General features: G+C 40.9%; 1 protein-coding gene across 3 annotated transcripts in view; it reads left to right on the forward strand.

Annotated features, from left to right (window-relative positions):
- Positions 1-23,853, forward strand: part of AP2B1 (adaptor related protein complex 2 subunit beta 1) — an 81,747-nt gene that overhangs the window by 52,432 nt on the left and 5,462 nt on the right. For all 3 annotated transcript variants that reach the window (XM_083351528.1, XM_083351530.1, XM_083351529.1), the window contains 3 exons: positions 10,084-10,168; positions 11,445-11,531; positions 23,163-23,317. In XM_083351528.1, the coding sequence (XP_083207654.1) occupies positions 10,084-10,168; positions 11,445-11,531; positions 23,163-23,317 (327 nt within the window). The remainder of the gene's footprint in view (positions 1-10,083; positions 10,169-11,444; positions 11,532-23,162; positions 23,318-23,853) is intronic.

Consider the following 23,853-nt stretch of genomic DNA (forward strand, 5'->3'; position numbering starts at 1 on the left):
TAATTATCCCTCTACCTCACCACTTAATTAAAAAAAATAAAAATATTTCATTAAACGTTCTTTACTAAAAGTCCAGTAAGGACAACCACATATATTCATATTCTCTCTCTCTCTCTCTCTCTCTCCCTCTCTCTCTCTCTCTCCCTCTCCCTCTCCCTCCCCCTCCCTCTCCCTCTCCCCCTCCCCCCCCCTCTCTCTCTCTTTCCCTCTCCCCCCCCCCCTCTCTCTCCCTCTCCCTCTCTCTCTCTCTCTCTCCCTCCCCCTCCCCCTCCCCCTCCCTCCCTCTTTCTGTCCTTGGTCTACCAGTCCTCTTCCTCCACTCAGTGTGTTTCGTGTGTGTGTGTGTGAGTGACAGAGACAGAGAGAGGCACTTGCCCTTCCCTTTTCTCTTTCTCTCTCTCTCTCTCTTTCTCTCTCCCTCCCTCTTCCTCTCCCTCTCTCTCTCCCTCCCTCCCTCCTTCTCTTTCTGTCCTTGGTCTACCAGTCCTCTTCCTCCACTCAGTGTGTTTCGTGTGTGTGTGAGTGGCAGAGACAGAGAGAGGCACTTGCCCTTCCCTCTCTCTCTCTCTCTCTCTCTCTCTCTCTCTCTCTCTCTCTCTCTCTCTCTCTCTCCCCCTCCCTCCCTCTTCCTCTCCCTCTCTCTCTCCCTCCCTCCCTCCTTCTCTTTCTGCCCTTGGTCTGCCAGTCCTCTTCCCCCACTCAGTGTGTTTGTGTGGGAGTGAGAGAGACAGAGAGAGGCACTTGCCCTTCCCTTCTCTGTGTCTCTCTCCCTCCCTCCCTCTCCCCCCCTCTCCTTCTCTCTGATCTTCTGCTCACCTGGCAAGCTGGCTTCACGCTGTTCTTGGACAAGCTGATACACATTCTTATTGGGCTGGCTCTCTGCCTGCTTCCTGTGGAGCAGGAGCCCTGCCCAATAAGCTCGTCAGCTTCTCGGAGGACAGTGTGAGTTACACACAGAGAGAGAGAGAGAGAGAGACAGAGAGAGAGAGAAGGGAAGTGCAAGTGCCAGTCTCTGTCTGTCTGTCTGTCTCTCTCTCTGCAAACGGAGCCACAGGAGAAACCTGAAAGAGCCGCATGTGGCTCCAGAGCCACGGGTTGCCGACCGATGCCCTATACCATTTCAGACAAATAGCTGTCCAGTCTCTTTTTAAAAACTTCCAATGTTGGAGCATTCACAGCTTCTGGAGGCAGGTTGTTTCCATTGATTAATTGTTCTAACTATCAAGAAATTTCTCCTTAATTCTAGGTTGTTTCTCTCTTTGGTTAGTTTCCATCTGTTGCTTCTTGTCCTGCCTTCAGGTGCTTTGGACAATAGCTTGACTCCCTCTTCTTTGTGGCAGCCCCTGAGATATTGGAACATTGCTATCATGTCGCCCCTCGTCCTTCTCTTCATTAAACTAGACAAACCCATTTCCAGCAACCGTTCCTTGTATGTTTTAGCCTCCAGTCCCCTAATCATCTTTGTTGCTCTTCTCTGTACTCTTTCTAGAGTCTCAACATCTTTTTTTCATCATGGTGACCAAAACTGGATGCAATATACCACGTGTGGCCTTATCAAGGCATTGTAAAGTGGTATTAATACTTCACGTGATCTTGATTCGATCTGTTAATGCAGCCTAGCACTGTGTTGGATTTTTTGGCAGTTGCAGCACACTGCTGGCTCATATTTAAGTGATTGTCCACTAGGACTCCAAGATCCCTCTCACAGTTGCTACTATTGAGCAAGGTACCACCTATACTATACCTGTGTATTTGGTTTTTCTTGCCTAAATGTAGAACCTTACTTTTTTCACCATTGAATTTCATTTGGTTAGATAGTGCCCAATGTTCACATCTGTGAAGATCCTTTATCTTAAGCCTATCTTCTGGAGTGTTAGCTATTCCTGCCAGTTTAGTGTCGTCTGCAAATTTAATGAGTTCCCCATCTATCTCCTCATCCAAATCATTGATGAAGATGTTGAAGAGCACTGGGCCCAGAACAGAGCCCTGGGGCACCCCACTACACACTTCCCTCCATGTAGATGTAGTTCCATTGAGGACCATATGCTGAGTACGGCCAGTCAGCCAGCTATGAATGCATCTGGTGGTGATGCTGTCTAACCCACATTTTTCTATCTTATCAAGTAGTAGGTTGTGATCTACTTTATCAAATGCCTTACTGAAGTCCATGTAAATTATATCCACAGCATTCCTCTGGTCCACTAATTTTGTCACTTGATCAAAGAATGCAATAAGATTTGTCTGGCATGATCTGTTTTTGACAAACTCATGTTGGCTTTTAATAATGACTTTGTCTGCCTCTAGGTGCTCGCTGATTCGTTGCTTGATTATATTTTCCAAGATCTTCCCAGGTATTGAGGTCAGGCTGATAGGTCTGTAGTTTTCTGGATCCATTCCACCCTCATTTTTTTTAAGATGGGAACTACATCAGCTCTTTTCCAGACCTCTGGTAGTTCCCCAGTACTCCAAGATCTTTGAAAACTATAGTTCAGTGGTTCTGAGATCACATCTGCCAGTTTCTTCAGAATCTTGCGGTGTAGTCCATCTGGTTCTGGTGATTTTAATACAAATTAAAATTAAGAGTTAGGGGTGGAAGCAAAAGTGGCTGAAGAGTCAAGAAACTTTCAAATGATGTGGTGGAAGGTTTTTTTCTTATAAAACAAGAAGCTGTTGTTGGTACAAAACAATTTAGCTTCAGGCAAACTATGCAGTTCAGACAAATAAAGGAATTTGGTGTATTACATATAAATACTTTCTGGACTTCAGTATAGCAATGATCAGTATATAAAAAGGCTTTTAAAAATTAGATAATTTACCTAATTTTATATTAGAATTTTCTTAAAATATGCAGGTTGGTGGCGCATGATGCTATGATATAAAGATTGGGTCTGCATATCGTCTAAACTGAAAACAGATTGTGTTGCGACTTAGCTTTTGAGATGACTAAATTTTATGGGCAGATAGGGATTACATATTCTCCTGTGCAACATTTCTGAAAACTGGTGGGGTTTGTTTGTTTTTGTGTATTTATTTATTAATTATTCAGTTTGTATGGCTGCCCATCTCAGTGACTCTTGGCAGCAAACGATCTTAAGAGAAATTTCAAACAAAGTTCCAATTTGCTCTGCCCATTCCACATCTGTGCCTTAACTAAGCAACAGGCTCCCGAGTTGATTCTGGTACTGTAATAAATAATAGCCTCCTACACAATGGTTTCTATTCCAGTGTACAGGCAAACTGTGTCTCCTTCACTTCTCTTCCCCCCTCCCAGCACTCCTCTAATAATCTTTCCATGGTATCCCCAACAGAGAAGCTTATTAACTATAAAAAGCATCATTTTCTTCAGCAGTTCTGTCCTGTGTGTTATGAATGAACCTACTGATAGGCAGCTAGAAATAGTGCTGCCTTGATGTGGAAGCTCCCGGTTGGGGTTGAGAACAAGAGAGATGCAGTGTGTAGCTGCTTTTACAGAAGCAGGGAGTTTGTGAGCCAGAAACGTCTTAACTGGGAAAATAAAAACATAAAACAGCCTCCAGTTTCAGCTTGTTTACCTCTGTATATTCAGACCAAGTGAATATTTTTACTTAACTCATTTAACATGAGTGCTCTTCTGGTTTTATTTTTAGAAACCCGACAGATTAAATGCTATCTACATATCCGTCATATTCAGAAGGATTCTGTCTCCAGTTGTTGTTGGAGAAGAAGATAGCAGGAGGGTATTTTTTAAGGCTGTGTAGATTTAATAATGGCTTCTAACAAGGAGCTGCAGAGCCTCCAGTCTGAGCCCGTAAATGAACTCTTAGATTTGTGTTTATTTTGTCACATAAAATCTGAATATTTATAAACTTAACCAAACACTTACATAGCAGGTGCCCTCAAAGATGCTATGGGTGAAAACTCTTTGTAATAAAATAATATTTGGGACCTTTGGTCAAAGCCTGGAAGACTTCCAGGCAGAGTGTATTCCAAAGTGTGGGGCTATTAGTACATACCCCCTGCGCTTCACAGTTTTTGAGACTATATTTGGATTCATGCTTGGCAAGACATGATGTATCCCTACTATGCAGTATTGGGCCTAAGAGATGATTGCCTGTAGGTTGAATTGGGGCTGGAATCTTACTGACAGTGCAGTGACCTCAAATTAAGGAAGTCCTTGACTTACAACCACAACTGGGACTGGGACCAGAACCTCCATCACTAAGTGATAAGGTTGTTAAAGTGAGTAATCACGTGACCCTATCCAATTTTACAACCTTTTTTGCTTCATCCGTTAAGCAAATCCAGCTTTTCTCATTTGCTTGTTGGAAGCCAGTTGGGAAGGTTGGATACGGCAAGCATCCAACTTGCGATCATATGACTACAGGGACGCTGCAATGGTCATAAGTGTGAGGGCCTGTTGTATGTCATTCTTTTCCATGTCACTGTGACATTGAAAGGTCACTAAACAAATGGCCACAAATCAAGGACTATATATATATATATATATAGGGAGTAATTCTACAGTATCCAATTTCTCCAACTGAAAGTCTGACCAGTATTCCCTGCAAGTTGCAGCTTGCAGTTCATTTTCAAAGACAAAGCAGTCTAATAATATGGCAATCAGGGCTTCCTGATGTAAGGATGACCACAGCTGGCACATCAGCCACAGGTAGACACAAAGACTTCTCTGGCTACAGCTTCCACTGCCCACGAAGATCCCCAGTTCATAAATCAGTGCTTTCAGAGGAAGCATGACTCCGTGGAGATTGCCCACGTGGGAGATGTTCCCAGATAGATCAGCTACTTTTGCAGAAAAAGCAACTCTACTTGGTAGGTTTTGTTCCTCCCACCCCACCCCCATTCAGTCCCAGGATATAAGTAAATGAATTAGAAATAAATGTAACAGAGCTCTCTTCCTTAGTGGACTAGTATGAAAGCAGGGGAAGTTTTCAGAAAGAATTTGGTTGGAGCCCAAATATATCCATTATGGTGATTTGTTTCCTTAGGTGTTACGCTATTTATCTGAAGATGTGGCAGGCAGATACAGAAGTTAAAACCAAGCCACATGCTGGCTTAGCTGACTGTGTCTCTCCAGGTGGTCCTTGTTCAGGAATTCTGTGTTATGGATGGAATTAGTTGCTTCAAGCAGAAGAACTCAGAAATGTCATTGTTACTGAAGAAACTGTTAATGATAGAAGAATTTTCTGTTCCCGTTTGTCTTTTTTTTTAATTCCCTCTGAAAAAGCAGCATGTGCATGTAGCTGATTCAGCTTCAAGAGAATTAACATGTGCAGAAGCAATTCTGTGGAAAGGAATATAGATATTTAAGTATTTTATCCCTTTCACCCTTTTTCTACTCTCTTCCTTCCTCCTCATTTTCTTGCCATTCTTTATTATCACTGGGCAGATCTGGGATGGGAAAGCAACACCACAAGTTTTGTGTTGCCCTTCATGATGTCCTTGGCATCATTCACATGTTCTGCATTAGAGCTGGATTGAATTAATGTGACATTATGTTTCTTGAATGTCCATCCATCCCCTCTTTCAGGCAGGGGCAGGTGATGGAATCGTTGTTCCAATTTTCTTAAAGGCTCATTCATTTGGTCTCCAGGAACAGAGGTTTCATGTTTTTAGATAGATAGATGGATGGATGGATGGATGGATAGATGATAGATAGATAGATAGATAGATAGATAGATAGATAGATAGATAGATAGATAGATAGATAGATAGATAGATAGATGGGTGGGTGGGTGGGTGGGTGGGTGGGTGGGTGGGTGGATGGATAGATAGATAGATAGATAGATGATAGATAGATAGATAGATAGATAGATAGATAGATAGATAGATAGATAGATGATAGATAGATAGATGATAGATAGGTAGATAGAGAGGTAGGTAGATGGATGGATAGATAGGTAGGTAGGTAGGTAGATAGATAGATAGATAGATAGATAGATAGATAGATAGATAGATAGATAGATAATGTGCTATGAAATCATTTTCAATTCTAGCAATAATGTGGAAGATATTCTTTCTTAGTCTTTTGGGTCTTCCAATGATGTACCTATCGCCAGTGTAACTGAATCCAGGGCTTTTCAACCAGTGGTACGGGTACCACCTGTGGTACTTTGGCACCTGGCAGGTAGTACGCGACCGTCCTAGAAAAGTGGTAGTGGGGGAGGGGAATGAGCTGAACCGGTGGCAGCACCACACAAGCCTGAGCGACAGATGGCTGGAGCTGCAGGGCTGTCAGGGCTCAGTGGAACCGCCAGGATCAGTGCTTCTTCGGGGCTGTCAAGGCTCAGTGGGAGCACCAGGATCAGCTCCAGGCTCCAGCTGGAGCTCGGCGCTGATCCTGGCACTTCTGAGCCCAGAAGCGCCGATAAGCTAGAATGTTGCAGCATCTCCAGGGTCTTGTGATTTACATTCAGATGCTTGGCAACTGATTCATATTTATGACGGTCACAGTGTCCCAGGGTCATGTGAAGTGACCAAAACCTGCTGCAACCATCCAGCAGAGGGAGGGAAATAAAAACCAAACACCCCCACCCACCCACCCCCGCTGCCAATCCTCAACAGAAATGCTCACAATGAAAACCTCGGACAGGAAGAAGTGCGCCACTGGGCAGGCAGGCAGGTATCTTGCTCAGCTGTGGCTTGGGGGGCACTTTTTTCAGTGCCATTGTAACTTCGAACAGTCACTAAGCGAACTGTTGTAAGTCGAGGACTACCTGTACTTCATCATTTTTTTCCTTTTTGTGTGTGTGGGGGGGGGTCATCAAGTTTTTGACACCTTGCTGGGCGACTGGTGGTGCTTGGATGTTGCCATATCCTAAAAGTGGTACAATGGGTGAAAATGTTGAAAAGCCCTGACTGAATCCATCCAGTTGGTGCCTAAGAGAGAGGAGCAGGAAATGCAATGTTTTCATGCAGTAGTCATCACAGAGAGATTTGGATGTAGCTGGCTGTGGCATCCCATTGGAAGAAAATACAAGAAACTATTGTCTTAGTTTCTTTCTCTGGCAAAACAACTATTAGATAGATGAGGGATATTCAAACTATTCTCAGAACATATAAGAATTCCTTGGAAACTAGTAAGTTTACTTTTTCTAGTATTATGGCTGTGGACCACTCAAAACACAATCTTAAGGTACATCCAATACTTACAAGTTACTCTTGTTTATGACAGCATAATAGTTGAACTCCATCCCTGTGGAAATTTCCTGGCTCCTTGCTTTCTGTTTTTTAAACTATAGTAGAAAGTTGGCTTACCAACTTGTTAATAATTGAAAAGTGGAAAATAATGCCATCTCCAATTCAGTTTGCAGAGGAAGGACAGTTGATTTGTTACTCATTACAAATGGGTGTGTTGTTCTTTACTCAAAATTAAGGGAAACTAAAATCTAGAAAAATAATGTAATTAGAAGTCTGACGTTAAAAAATGCATTTGACAAGCTTAAATAAATCATATATGTTGATCCCAAACAATTACAGTTGGAAAAACATTTAATAGTGACATCTTAGGTTCAATATTAAAAACATTTACACTAATCGTATTCTGATTTTAAAGATGTAGTAGTTGGTCTCTAATGCTTTACCCTTCACCTTTTATAATTCATCTCGCAAATCTGTTGTCTAAGGATACTCCGATTCAGTGCCCAAAATAATAATATCCTGAAGATCTTGCCACAATAAAAGTCTTGCAAACCTAGACTTCTGTGCAGGATTGTTCAGGATTTCCTTGGCAATTGCCTTTAGGCAGGAAAAGCTTCTGGATAGCAGACACTTTGAAAACTACTGAAACGTGTTTGATTAAAGCAGCCAAAGGGGATAAAAAGCTGTTGTTGAAAGCTCTTGTGAAGCACTTGGCAGTTTGAACATGAGCTCATGGGGAAACAAAAAGTCTTTTAGGGAGAGTGGCTTAGAGCTGATTGTAGCATGTAAGGCTGGATGTGCAAATCTACCTTCTCACTTAGTTACATTTACTTAACAAAGAGCTGCATGGGGAATGAAATAATAATATCTTGGGTTTTAAACCTCCTGACTCAGTATATCTTTTCCATTGGTTTGTTTTCATGTATAATTCTGCCTATTCCACAGTGCTTTTTCTAGACTAGTGTTTCTTAATTTCAGCAACTTTAAGATGTGTACACTTCAGCTCCCAGAATTCCCTCAACACAATGGATGGCTTGGGAATTCTGGGAAATGAAGTGCACTTTGACTTATATACCATTTCATAGTGCTTCACAGCCCTCTCTAAGTGGTTTACCGGAGTCAGCAAATTGCCCCCAATAAATTGCCCCTCACATTTTACTGACCTTGGAAAGATGAAAGACCAAGTCAACCTTGGCCCAGTCAAGATCGAATTATTGGCGGTCAGCAGAGTTAGCCTGCAATACTTCACTCTAACCACTGCACCACCACGGCCACATGTTAAAGTTGCTGAGATTGAAGAACCATGCTCTAGACTACTTACAGATATTTTCAAGCCCCCTTACTGCCTGGCTCTCCATTGAGAATGACATAGTTGCAATCAAAAGCAGAACAGCTTAAACCCGATTTGAGGCAGGTTCGCTAAAATCATGGTGAAATCTTTGTCAGTACTGATATTGGTAGAGCTATTAAATCCATAGTATATACCAAGTTGATGATATAGTGACTTTTTTTGACAGTATAATTTTCCAGGTTTCTAGATGTAAAGCTCAAAATGACTGTAATTGTATATTTTGTGTACTACAACTACCAAATTGAAAGGGGTTGAGCTGAAAATCTTGGTCTCCCTATTATTTATTTTATTTTTATTTTTATTTTATTTTATTTTTATTCCAGTGTTGTCACCATATCATTCTTTCTGTTGCTATCCAAAGCCTAAATAATTAATTAAAACACATCTTGAAGGAAAAACCTGCATGGCCCTACCTTAAAGAGGTTCAGATTTACCAGATTTCTTTTAGTCTGCAGAAGAATATTTTTGCCCTGTCTCTTAGCCGAAACTCAGGAAAAACGGATGCATTCAGAAGCAGCCAGAAAAGAACCAACTTGGAGCCTCCATGAAGGAATTAATTAGCAGGCTGTGCTAAGTGATTCCAAATAAATCCTGACATACTGATTTAGGATTATTTGAAAAATAAACATTGTTTTTCTTCTACTTGTCTTCCAATCATGTCTGAATGCCAGGTTCTACTCTTTCTATTCCTGCTGGGTGCCCAGAACACTCATCAGTGGCAAGGAACAGAAAACTTCTGGTGCCAATTTAGACATCCTGTCAAAGACCTTAAAGTTGGAAAAGATATAGACGGGCTTTCTCCCAGCGCTTCCAGATTCAATCCTTACAAAATCCTGGCTGGCATTCTGAATGTTTGTTCTTAATCCTCTTCCAGGCTGGAGATCTTGGATTTAATTATGCAGCCATTGCTGTATACATGTGATAATGCTGAGTATGCTGATGCTCTTCAGCACCTCTGCCCAGTTCAGGATGATCTCCTAAAACGTGCTCATGTGTAAATGTGGCTTCCTCAGGTCAGAATTAATAACTCTTAAGTTAATTCTGATACAGGTTACATAGAAAATGTCAAGTAATAGATTATGACAGTCACCTAAATGTCATCTGGCAACATTGATTGCCTTACAACTGGGAAGTGGGAAAGCTAAGTCTGCTTTTCTTTTCTTTTTAGCATTTTAAAATTCTTTAGCTCCATATGCTTGCCCAGATTCCAGACATTTTTTCCCCTAACTTTGGCATTTTAAAGCATGTATGTTTGTTTGTGTGTATATTCATACACACAAACAATATAAAATGCAAGTCCCTTTTTAATATACTTGAGAGCATCTGAGGAAATGGATCATCACACAAGACCTATATGTATAGAAGGGTTTATGCAGCAAGCAAGCTTGGGGTTTAATTGCTCTGAATTATTTGAACAAAATAATACCAGTGCTATTCTTTGAGGGACTGGCCTTCCCCACCAGGAAGGGATTTTATATTCTTTTTTATTTATTTATGCCATACTGACATTTTTAAAATCTTTTTAGGAATCAGGATGGAGAAATCGTCTTTTTTCTTTTAAAAAATAGCAAATTTATTTTTCTCTTTTGGGGCAGGTGGCTGTAAAGAACAACATTGATGTTTTTTACTTCAGCTGTCTTATTCCCCTCAATGTGCTTTTCGTAGAAGATGGCAAAATGGGTAAGTAGTATATCTGGTTACTAATAGGCCCTGAAAGAATTAAAGGGAGGGATGGGATATATACCATGGAAGGACAGTCACTCTCCTAGGTAAAGGACTAAATAATAAATGAAGAATAAATGAAGAAATGAAGTAATACAACATTTGCTTATGTGGACCTACAGAGTCCAAACTGGTTTTCCCCAATCAAGGAAATATGACCTTCCATCTCCCAAAATTCCCCCATCAATATGGCCACTGACCATTGAAGTCCTACACTACTTGTCCACAATGAGAATGTTGATTTCTGAATGCTATTTCACCATATACTTTTTAAATTACTCTTTAAAGTTGTTTCAATACATATTCCAAATCAGTCTGCCCTTTTACTCTTACAATAATTGGGCTAAGTGGAGGCAGGATATTTGGATCTGAAAAACTTTATTTTCACTCCTGCACAATTTTGGTTAGGATGAGAGCAATGTCTTCTCCCAGGTCCCATCTTCAGATTATAATTCAGCAGGGGAAGACACAGAGGACTTTATATTATATACACTTACATGGCTGCTCAATTGACCTGCGGCTCCTGATGGCTAGGAATCCATAAAAAACATAACAAATAAGATGACAAATATATCCAACACACCTTCCTCCTACTACTGTCCCCACAACAACAACCCTGTGAGATGAGTTGGGTTGAAAAACAGTGACTGGTCCAGCTGGCTTTCATGTCTAAAGCGGGATTAGAACTCAATTTCATGCTTTGTGGTCTGGTGCCTTAACTACTAGACCAAACAGGCTCTCATTAAGCTAAAAGAACTGCAGCATACCCGTGGTCACAAGTACAACATTTGGGTAGATTCACCCTATGACCGGCCATATCACATCCCACCAGGTCCCCGCAGGCCTTTCCCACTCTGTACTCTCCTCCCAAAGCCCCCGCCCCTGTCACCAATCATTCACTTTCCTTTTGTAGATCTCTGGAGCTCCAAAGCTTGTGTTGGAGAAAAGAAGCACCTAGTTGCATGGTGCCATCTCATGAATTGTGGCCACTTCAAAAATGGCCTTCTGAAGGGATACTGAGGGATGGAACAGTCTGTTCCCCTTCCCCAATGCAATCTCTGGAGATCTACAAAAGATATGCTGAAAGAGAGTGCTCTTGTTAATATTTGGGATGCTGCATAAATCTTCACTTAGCCCTAAAAGTAACTGTGTGTTTGTGTGTGTGTGCGCGCGTGCATGCAGTCTCAACTGTAAAAATATGAAAAACTCAGTTTTACAGTTTCTAATCCTGCAGAACGCCAAGTTTTCCTTGCAACATGGAAAGACATCCCAAATGAAAATGAACTTCAGTTCCAAATTAAAGAATGTCATCTGAATGCTGGTAAGTTGATTCCCCCCCCCCCCCAAAAAAAAAAATATCACTATAGCTTTGCCTAAAACTGCCAGTTTTGATTTGTGACTCATGATTTGGCATGAAAATAGCTGCTCTTTCGGTTTGGTGTAGCACTTCCTATGTCCCATGTTCAACATGACTTTTATGTCACATTGTGCCCCATGGATATGGATGGATTCCAATGGGAGTTTAAGGAGTTTCCTAGTGATTGGTTGGGAGTGGGGGCAGTTCCTTTGGTTCTCTGGTTGACCACTGGCAACAAGGGGTGATCCAAGCTCCTGACAAGATCATGCTCAACCAGACTTTTTTTGTTCCTCAATCATGGGTAGCTCCTCAAGAGGTGCAGCACTAGAAATTATACCTAAAGAGCAGGTAGAGAAAGATGATTTTAAAAATGATACAAACTCAAGTTTGAACCTATATCATATCAGTAAGGGAGGTGAGTACCGTATATATATTTCTTCTCCCTTAATTGCTTTATTGGGATGCAATCCAGCAGCCTATTTAGGATTGAAAACTTCCTATTGGAGATAGTTGAGTAGGAAGATCTCCTGCTGGGCTGTGATTATTGTGCACAACACTTTCATAAAGTCCCTCAGATTTGTCAGAGCCTTGAGGTCTAATGTAATGATTAGAATATTATCTTGTGTCATTAACTGAGTTTCCTTTTGGCCTGTGGATTCCAATTGGTGGATAGAGTTAATATAACTTTTGCCACCTGTCCTATGAGTCCATGTCTCTCCTGGTTGTTTTTAGGAGGCAGGGGAATGTGTCAGGGTTGCAGCCTTGAAAGAGGCTGTGATACTCCTACTCCTCAAGAGGCCTTCCCTGTATTTAGCCATATTGGACAACCATAAACCTGTCAGCCTTTCCCTGAAAAGTCAGCTGCAAAGGAATCTAGAGAAAATGCATTATCTGAATCATTTCAGTCCAGTTTCAGCCATGGGCATGTGATTGAAATGGCATTGGTTACACTGGTAAATGAGTTGTTGGAACCTGGGTGGGGGAAAGCATCTTTTCCTGTCCTATTACACTTCTCAGTGGCTTTCAGTATTATTGATTATGGTATCCTACTGGACCACTTGCTTAGTTTGAAGATGAAGGTAGTTTTGCAATGGCTCAACTCCTTCCTGAGTGAATGGTTCCAGTCTGTGGAAACTGTGTTTCAGGTCAGTGGCCACACATCTGATGTGTCAGAGTTCAGATTTTCACCCCTATTATTTATGATCTGGGAGAGATCATACTTCTGTTCAGGATGCAGTAACATCAATGTGTTCAACTGTACATTAACCACCCTGTGCTGGTTCAGTGATGCAGTGCTGGTCTTGTCTTGGTGTCAGGAGAATGAGAGGGTCTGGATGGGAAGTAATAAACTGAAGTTAAATATTAGCAAGATGGAGTCACTCTTGATCCATCATGATTCCTCTTGTCTCTCAAAAGGAAGACCATCCCTGGGAGACCAGATCTGAGATTTGGATAATATCCTAGGTAGGGGTAGAATGAGTAAGTGAAGGCAGTGGCCAGGAGGACCTTCACCTCGTTTCTTCATCAACTGCACTCTTATCTAGGCCATAATGATCTTACTACGGTAATACATGTCCCCATTGCTACCTGTCTAAACTGCAACGCATTCTAAAATAGCTGAGAAACTGCAATTAGTGCAAAATGACTGACACATTGTAGGTGTCAGAATGTATAACATCACTGTTACAGTGTCCTACATTGTCTTTATGTAGGTTTTGATGTGCAATTCAAACTGATGGTTTTGATCTATATCTCTTGGCATGTAGTTGCTTATTGGACCATCTCTTTCAACCAGAATTAGCTCACCTGATCTGAAGTTCCCAAAGAAGCTGTTAATTGTTCCCTACTTCCATGAAATGAGGGGAGCTGGGGACAGGAATGGCTGTTGTATTGGTGCAGTATCAGCCCTGTGGAATGATTTCTGTTCACACTGAGCCTCTGTGATCTCTATTCTCTACCACTAAGCCACCCTGGGTTTGAGGGGGAGGGCAGAGAAAGGCATGCAGTGGAGACACAACTTGTGAGAGGATAAGATAAGGGTTCAGGGATGTCAATACCACACTGATTCTTGGTGCCTACAGGCTTTCTGTCTCACCTGACTTCTAGTGTATATTTTAATTCTAAGAAAGTGCAAAATTGGGACGTTTGAAAGTAAGGCACCAACCTCCCACATCATCTCTATTTTCCAACCTCCCACATCATCTCTATTTTATCTATCAGAGTATTGTGTAACAAAATGTAATTAAATTATGTTCTGTTGCTGACAGGAATGTTTGCCAGCCATTCAGTGTAGTCTGGAGCAATAAGTGGGTTTGGCCCTCGTAAAGCACAACATATGTTTTATGTGAAAATAGGTGGTATTGTCAAGACGTTTTTAATCTTTAAAATAATCATACATCTGCAGCCACTTGGTGCTGATGATGGCTAACAGGTGAGAGTATGTCCAATACTGAGTAGGTTTTGATCTTGATTTTTTCTTCCTGGGTTTTTGTGCAATGTTTTGGTGTGTTCTTTTAATTATAAAAAGTCTTTTTTAATAGTAGTTTTCAATTTTTTTTTGCGTTAAAATGACACCAATTGGTGGGGAGAGGATATTAGGGGATTCAGAATCTGTACACATCCAAGGAGCCTCCTGTTGCCCACCTCTTCATTACAAGTTCGTTTTCTTAGGAAATCATAAGATAAGATAATCTTTATTGTCATTTTTTATTGTGGGCACAACGGCACACATTAAAAATGAAATTTAGTTGCCTGCTCTCAAAGTGAAACACATACATGACACACACCTATAACATACTATATACAACATATGTATAGAACCACACCCCTACATATACATAACAATAAAATATTAAATACTGTCCATCTTGAATACATCTATCTACTTCTGTAGATTTTCTTGCCAACCTCATTGCTCCCAACAGAGACACATCAAGCTGGCAATATTGCTGCCTCTGTCTTTTTTGTGCAATCTTGGCAGCCCAATCTTCAGACACCAGCAAGTGGGGGAGCAGGAGGAAAAGGCAGCCCAGAAAACCTCTCTAATTGCTGTGAGAGCAAAACATCAGCTCAGGAGATGGGGGAAGCCAATCTAATGAAATAAAATCTTGTTTATTACACATGACCCATTTTTCATGTGCTTCACAAATTGAATGAGACTGGCAGATTCCCACACACGCTGTCACTTCCCCAATGATAGCTCACTTTTGAAAAGCTTCACTTCCCACCACCTTTTTTGTTAGGAGAGAGAAAGCTCATTATCTGGGAATGTGGCTATGTACAGCCTTTGAAACACTGGAAAGTTTTCAATCACAGGATCCAAAGTTGCTCTGCAACAAATATTGGAATGACCAAAACGTATTTAGTTAAATCAAGATTCAGATGAGGAACTGTGCAAATACAGATTCTAGATCAGGGTTTTTCAAATGTGGCAACTTTCAAGATATGTGGACGTCAACTCTCAGAATTCCCCAGCTAACTAGGGATATACAATCTATTTGTGTATCATTTTTGTTTTCTTATCTAACTTGTCAAGTTTTTCCCCACATAAAATGTATTGAATATATTCCTTGCATTGATCTTTGTATCTGATTGTATGACTTCAAGGTAAAATATTGTCCACTTATTCAATTGACTAATTTTTGAAGTTTAATCCATGTATTTGACATCAGTAATTCATGGTCTATTGCACAGCCCGCATCTGAAAAATTCTGACTGACTGAATTACTACATTTATTCATATTCTGTTTCCTGTTATGTAGTCAGTTTGATTCCAAAGTTATGCATTCAGTGGTGCTCAGTCTAGTATAGAATTTCAGTTCATGTTGCTTGAAGATGTTGGCAATAAATTATGCCCTAATTATTGTCCTCATGATTGTTTCTGTGAATTCAAAATTCATAGAATGGCTCCTCCATTTCTGTAATATAGCCATTCCCATCTCCTGTTAATTCCTCTGTATTTTCCACCATTGGATTTATAATAAGATCATATGTGTGTGTGTATCTTAACCTTAGAACATAACAAAATAACAGTTATTTGAAACTTTGGCAATTTCAAGTTTTCCATGATTCATATGTCTCACAACCCCTGTCCCAACTGTATATTCTTGTAAAACAAGCATCTTCTCTTCAAACACTGGTATGATCATAACCGGAGTCTGGCCACATTTATTTGTATGTGAATGTTTAAGAATTTTGATTATAATAGTAAAATCTAATGCAAACTAAACTTAAGGAAAAGAGAATAGAAAGAAGGACTAAAAAGCACAAGATAAAAGAGAGAAGGAGAAAAGTAGGAACATAATTTAAAAAAGAATAAATATATAAACAGGTGACTTCCAACCTTCACAACAAGTATAAACAAATTTGGTGACTCTTCACCCCCTCTAAGGTTACAACCATTTATCTCTTTATCCCATTTCCTATCTGTAATCTTCAAACAAATCCATAAAACATGTTTTCAGTCCTGGTACCAGCAGAAAGTCCTTAAAGCGTTACTGGAGGTAATATTATACAGTGAATATAAAAAATGTGCATACCCCTGTTAAAATGCCAGGCTTTTGAGACGTAAAAAAAATCAGACCGAGATAAATCAGTTCAGAATTTTTTCACCTTTAATATAACATATGAGCTGTACAATTCAACATTTTATTTAGCTTGTTGCTGTTTAATTCAGATTTTTAAATTCTTATGGTTAATGTTTTCTTTCATTCAGAATTGGCAGACTCACCATCTTTCAGAGTTGTTGTTCCAAAGATCTCTAATAGTTTAGAAGTAGTAGGGAAAATCAAATGCACAGGTATAGTGTAGGTGGTACCTTGCTCAATAGTAGTAACTGTGAGAGAGATCTCTGAGTCCTAGTGGACAATCACTTCAATATGAGCCAGCAGTGTGCTGCAGCTGCCAAAAAAGCCAACGCAGTGCTAGGCTGCATTAACAGAGGGATAGAATCAAGATGACTTGGAAGTACTAATACCACTTTACAGTGCCTTGGTAAGGCCACACCTGGAATACTGCATCCAGTTTTGGTCACCACGATGTAAAAAAGATATCAAGATTCTAGAAAGGGTACAGAGAAGAGCAACAAAGATGATTGGGGGACTGGAGGCTAAAACATATAGGGAACGGTTGCTGGAATTGGGTATGTGTAGTTTAGCGAAGAGAAGGGTGAGGGGTGACATGATAGCAGTGTTCCAATATCTCAGGGGCTGCCACAAAGAAGAGGGAGTCAAGCTATTCTCCAAAGCACCTGAAAGCAGGACAAGAAGCAACGGATGGAAACTAGTCAGGAGAGAAGCAACCTAGAACTAAGGAGAAATTTCCTGACAGTTAGAACAATTAACCAGTGGAACAACCTGCCTCCAGAAGTGGTGAATGCTCCAACACTGGAAGTTTTTAAGAAGAGACTGGACAGCTATTTGCCTGAAATGGTATAGGGTTTCCTGCCTGAGCAGGGGGTTGGACTAGATGACCTCCAAGGTCCCTTCCAACTTCTTCTTCTTCTTCTTCTTCTTCTTCTTCTTCTTCTTCTTCTTCTTCTTCTTATTATTATTATTATTATTATTATTATTATTATTATTATTATTATTATTATTATTATTATTTTAAAGGACAGTTTCCAAGTGATTAAAAAGTAAGCTTTGCAAACTTAAGTGTCCTTCAGCGAGCAATATGTCTACTCCCATTGCTTCCAGATGTTCAAACCCACAGAAAACCATTGTCCTGCTATCTCCTCCTGAGGAAGAGCCATCTGGAGTGTATGTGTGCAATCTCCCATCATCTTCTTATGCAGAGAAGTTCCCAGGGCCAGTGTACTCACTGGTTCCTTGTTCTCTGCCACAGTTGTCAGTGCTGCTTTTGCAGAAGTATCTTCAGTTCACCATTCCTCTCCTGGAAGTCCTATTTATTTCATTTTAAATGCATGGTGAGAACAATTTAAAAGGGAAGCATAAGATCACACATTAAAGCATATAATTGTAAACATAAAATTCAAAACAAAATTGCAGTATTAATACACCTGGGCTTCATTATTTGACATATCTAATTTTCCCCTAGTAACTAGAGCACAGGTCTGCAACCTGCGGCTCTGGAGCCGCATGCGGCTCTTTCAGCCGTCTCCTGCGGCTCCCAGTCTTCTAACATGTGCAGTCCCAAAAAAGAAGTGGGACTAAAAAAGTTCAAGCAATCAATTCAAATATGCAGGGTAAGTGCATATCTCGCCTTGGCTCCACTCTTCAGTCAAACCCTGTTCTGCACATGCGCACATGTACGCGGATGCGCACACATTTTTTTTGCGGCTTCCAGTTTTTCCTTTTGTGAGGGAGCCGGTTCTGAGTGGCTCTTTCACTGTTTCAGGTTGCTGACCCCTGAACTAGAGGAATGCCATTCAATATAGGATGCTCATTATTTGGAATTGTACCTACACATGTTTAATTGTTGCAACCATGTCTCTGCATTTTCTTAATTCCTTATACTCACACCTGCAAAGCACATCTGCCCTCAACCTCTGCTGTAGATTACTCTTAAGGACACCCCTCCCCTTTGGCTTTTGTTGGCAAGGATGACTTTACCTGGAACTTGTATTCCAATTTTACATCAGTCACTGAAGCTACTAAATCTGCCTGTAGCATTAAGGTAGTAATCCCCTGGCAGGAAATAAATCTATAGTACAGAGATTGTCCATTAATGTGGGTGGTATTTTATATCTTGTGTGATAATACTGTATCTATCCAACTATTGGACTAAACATTCCTTCTTTCCTTAGCATTGATCATACTCATTGTGCAATACTGCCAGAAATTGGCCTGCCCTATTTGACAGAGTGCTATGGGCTGCTGTAATCTAAAATTTAGAATTGGGAAACCAGTATTAGGAAGATGAGGAAAAGAGATGAAAGATATTAGTTCAGTTGATGATTCAGTTAGCTGAGCTTATTTTCAGCAGAAGACAAGTATTTAATTAGCAACAATACTAATTTTATCCATAAGGCTCAGTAGCTGAGTCTATGTTTAGTTACTACATGCTGTGTTTCCACAGAATGTCTACTATAGCCTCAACTCAGTTGTACAACCTTTTGTAATTAAAAATATTTTTAAGAGTAAGAAAAATCAATTTTATATAGTTATATACATATGGTAAGCTTTTCAGGATGGCAGAAAGTTTGACGTGCTCAATCAAAGTAAGTCTATGCATTGATGTTTGCGTCAGTTACAAGGACGAATCTGGTTTCTGAGGAATAAGACTCCATTTGTTTCTCAGCTTGCTATTGCAGCGTTGCCTATTTCCAACAGCCATTGCCCCCCTCCCCCTACACAACACACATCACCAACACTTTCCTTGCCCCCTTTTCAAAATGTTCCGATACCCAATTATCACTACAAAAGAAAAGCAGGCATGCCGTTTCTAAAGTAGGTGGTTCACACAATCACAGGCTTGTGTCCAACTAAGCCAAGGCACATTCTTGACGTTAAATTCCTTGTGTGCTTGGGGCTTGCCTTGTCTCCTAATCTGCTGCCACCCCCATCCTTAGTTGCAAGGTCACCCTCCTGCAGTGACTTAAGTTCAGAGTGTCAGAAAGGCATAAGTGTAGCAATTAAGACACTGATCACAAAGCCAGTGCCTTTCCAATGATAGCAAGGTGGGGGTGTTCCCTTGCACATGTCAGAATAATTCTGCTGAGCAGGAATTAGGGTAGTCAAGGCTCTGTTTAAGTGCTATCATAATGAGAGCTGCAAGGGGGATGGGACGGGTTTAGAGAAAGCTTTGTTATGGCTGTTCTTATTATATTGTGTGGAAGTGCCTGAAAAAGATTGGCAGCACCCCTTGTGAGTGGGACAAACACAGATATCTGCAGTGTACCTAGGCCTCCAGATATAATGTCCTAAACTATATGATTAATGCCTGCGAGGCCCCAAGAGCCAAGAAAGACATATAGAATTACTGTACTTTTGAACAGTTTCCTTTATTGCTCCTCATGATTAAACAGAATTTTTGCCAAACTAAGGCAACTAACTACTTGCATCACTAAAGATATACTCTGGGAATTGCTACGGAGGAGCCATCTTAATTCTCTTTCACCCAGCCAAACTATCTGAAGTTAGCTGTCTCTTTGTCCACTGGAATTCAGCCCCTCCCTCATGGGAATCCAGACTACATTCCACCACAAAGCCAGTATGAAATAATGGATAGGCTTGTTAAAATTTAATTACGGTACCAATTCATGTTCAGGGATCAAATTTAAGGGAAATTTTGGGCCCTCTCATACTATCTCTTCCCCAATGCTCTTTCATGGTCTTACCAAGGTTGGACATCCCTGATATAATGTATTACCTGTAGCAGAAAAATGGTTTTCAAAGTTGTAAAATCAATTGTCCCAGTTAGTCAGCCTAGGTTAGATCCATCTATCCAAGTCTTTTGCTCTAACAGCAGTTGACTTAAGTTCAGTATAATCCCCTGAAATGTATGCTCAATATATTCAACACAAGATAAATTTCTGTCTTCAGGCATCAGTTCAGATGCTTGACTCTTCTTGAAAAAGAAAAAGGGTTGGAGAATGTTATTTCTGGAGGGACTACCACTGCCAGGGTAAACTTTTGACTGCAGGTTTGTTTCCTCCTCCAACAGATAATCATAAAGCGAAGCTCTGATGGAATCCAAAGTATTTTAAAGAGTAACTGAGCTGTCCTGGGATAAACCAACATCAAAAGGGGAGGGGTGTTCCTTTCAAGTTCTGTGCCTCTCCAGGAACCTTTGCCAAATAATCTGCCCCATTTGGTGCTAAGGTGGTGCTGCAACTCTGCATAGGGGCCCATTTATAAAGGCAAGCCCGTCACATGCCCATGCCGGTCTACCTCACGTGTCAGGCACTGCCAGGCAATGTTGCCTAGCAACCTGGCTCATTCCCTGAGAAGCTGACATCAGCCTTGGCATGGGAGGACTGGGAAAGAGAGGAAAGCTGGGTGACTGGCATTGACACCTTTGAAGGAAAGTGAATGATCCTGTTCCCCAAAGGAGACCCTTACCAGTTTTTTAAAAAAAGAATCAAACTAATTAATGTATTAAATGCACAGTGTGGGGATAAGGAGGATACATCCCCTGCCCCAAAGAGCTTACAGTTACTCTTAGGCAGTGCTTTTTTTGTAAAAGAAAAAGGTGCCGGAACTCACACATGTCATACAACCCACCTTGCCTACCCTACAAGGTTCCATCCAAAAAAGGTGCCGGAACTCTGTTCTGAGCATTCTGTGACAAAAAAAGCCCTGCTCTTAGGTCAAGGTGCAGCCCACTTGGCTGGCTTCAGTCATGGTTCTCCTATTAAAAAGATTTACTATCCTCTCCCTGCACATCGATATCCATTTTCCCCCAAAATCCAGCTCATTAACTCTCCTTCTGAAATCTTGCAGGCTTCTTAACTAGAGCCACTTCTAATCTCCATGTCACTTTAATATTAATTGCCACAAAAAAAGTACTTATGTTCAAATTATCAAAGCCTTTTTTGGACAGCCGTCCAGTATATATATATCCTCCTCTGAAACAGCAGGTTTGATCATTGCAGAGGCAGCTATTTTGCTGGAAATTCCTAAGCCTGAAAAAAAAGTCTGAAAATAAATGTAAAAGTTGAAGTTGTTTTATGTCTGTCTGTGTGTATGTTAAAGTCCCTGAAGCTATTTATTTGAAATTTGGCATTCCTCATCCCCTCATATGGCACTGCTTTTCCTGTACTTTTCACCCAGCTCTGTCAAAGAGAATTTAGACTGTAATTAATTTCCAGGGACAGTCAGCAGAATGCACGGACATTTGGATTCTGAATCAAAATTTGTATTTGGGCTCCAAGTTGTTTGTGAGCATGGAAATTAACCCAAGTGTATTGGACTGTTTTGGAACCCTTCAGAATGCAAACCAGATCTTAGTTTATAAAATATGTGACTGAAAGTTTGGAGAATTAATTTTTGCAAGGACAGTATGCAAGTGATTACTGATTGATTGATTGATTGATTGATTGATTGATTGATTGATTTGATTGATTGATTGAGGTGTCTCCAAGTCAGCTTTTTGACTTTCTGGACTGTTGTTGCAGTTTTCTTGGCAAGATTTCAGAAGTGGTTTGCCTTTGCCTTTTTCCTAGGGCTGAGAGAGTGACTGGCCTAAGGTCACCTAGCTGACTTTGAGCCTCAGGGAACTAGAACCCTCGGTCTCCCAGGGTCTAGCTTGCTGCCTTAATTGCTATACTAGATAAGTTGTGCAGGGACTCATCAGGCAACTGCCAAGAATCCACACTGACTTAAGATAATGCACACACCCCGAAATTATAGAATATAATAGGCTTTTTTGCCCCAGGAGTCTCAAGGGGAAGTCATGTTTTCAAATCTCCATGGTGGTGAGCAGCTGTTAATTCTGCATGGAAAGGGGATGACTGTTCTGTACGGTGAATTTCTTGAGAAGAAAGTTGGGATAGAGACATAGGACACAATCCCTGGAAAAGATGAGTTGCCTGGGTGTCTCAGTTTCCACAGCAACCAAGAAAAAGGCAAAACAAGCCCATTGAATTGTGAATGCAGTTAAAGAGACCAAATGTTTATGTTTCCATATGTGTGAGGGGGAGGGGGTGAGTCATGACCCCTTAAGCCAATCATTCTAGGATCTCAAGTGGATCCAGCACTAATCTGATCCACTTGAAAGCTTCTTCTGAATTTTACATTAGGAGAATACATAAAATGAAAGCGTTTGTTAAAAGACATCTGTTGGCATATGGCTACATTTGCTGCATTTCCCAGCTTTGCTCTACATTAATGATACAACATTTGGGGAGGGTACTGTGCAGTATGGAATCTTCTGGCAATTAAGGAAGAAGTATGAATGGAAAGCAAGCCCTGGCAAGTGAGGATGACAAGTGTTAACTCCTGAAGGCCTTGACTCTAAGCTCCTAATAAGCAGGGACTTGTCTCTTTCCTCCACTTGTCTTTCTTAGTTACAGGTTCAAAACCAGTACAGTACAAGTTAGAAGGAGGTGGGAGGATAAACCAAAGACCCACTTACTCAGTACCCTGATTCCCACAGAGGCTTTCAAATAGCAGACACTGGCAACCTTCTCTTCACTGCTTTTGGCCCCTAACAGCTGATAAATATTCAACTGCTGAATTAGTCTACCTGGATCCATGAATGCATACAGAGAGAAAAGGAATGAATATTAAAATGGCTGCTCATCTTTTGCCCTAAATCTGGGATAGTTTCCTCAGAACTGTTGGCTTATAGCTTTATAACCTGAGCGGGTCTCTTCTTAGGAGATTGTCCCAGCCCCAAATCCCCACCATCGCCACCAGCTTGCATGATGGCACTGTTCAGTTCATCGATCAGGCAGAGGGAGACAGAGGGTCAGAAACAGAATGGAGGTAAATTGCCAGGTCGATTCTTACTCTTAATGTTGAATGGTGGGCCAGAATAATTGACAAGAAGAGAAAGCTGGCACAGCAAGCAAGGAAGCATGATCCAGTGATAGCATTTTGTACTATTTTCTCGATTGTCTCCTGGTATGATCTCAGACAGGTGATATGCTTGGAAGGTTTCCGAAATCTAACCTGGCTTTCTTTCTTCTGTTAGATACGGTTTCCAGTAAGCTCCAGAACAACAACATATATACCATAGCCAAGAGAAATGTGGAAGGCCAGGACATGCTGTACCAGTCCCTGAAGCTTACCAATGGCATCTGGATACTGGCCGAACTACGCATTCAACCTGGCAATCCCAACTATACGGTAAGGTCCTGCTGCTGAGGCAACATTGCCCCGGACCGTAGGATCTCGCCTTTCTTCTTTCTGTCTTTGTTATTTCCTTGGGGAAACTGTTACTGAGCTGGTGCTCACAGCTTAAAAAGAAATACAAGTAGTCCTCAATTTACGACCACAATTGAGCCCGAAATTTCAATTGCTAAGTGAAACATTTGTTAAGTGAGTTTTGTCCCATTTTACAGTTTTTTCTTGTCACAGTTGTTTAGGTGAATCACTGCAGTTGTTAAGTTAGTAACACGGTTCTTAAGTGAATCTGGCTTCCCCATTGACTTTGGTTGTCAGAAGGTCACAAAACGTGAGTCCTTCGGGAAAGGGCGGTATATAAATGTAATAAAATAAATAAATAAATAAATTACACAATTCTGGGACACTGCAACCGTCATAAATACGAACCAGTTGCCAAGTGGCTGAATCATGTAACCATGGGGATGTTGCAGTGGTCATAAATGTGAAAAATGGCCATGTCACTTTTTTTCAGTACCACTGTAACTTTGAAGGATCAC

The sequence above is a fragment of the Vipera ursinii genome, assembly GCF_947247035.1.
Source record: "Vipera ursinii genome assembly, chromosome: 1".
In the NCBI taxonomy this organism is placed as follows: domain Eukaryota; kingdom Metazoa; phylum Chordata; class Lepidosauria; order Squamata; family Viperidae; genus Vipera; species Vipera ursinii.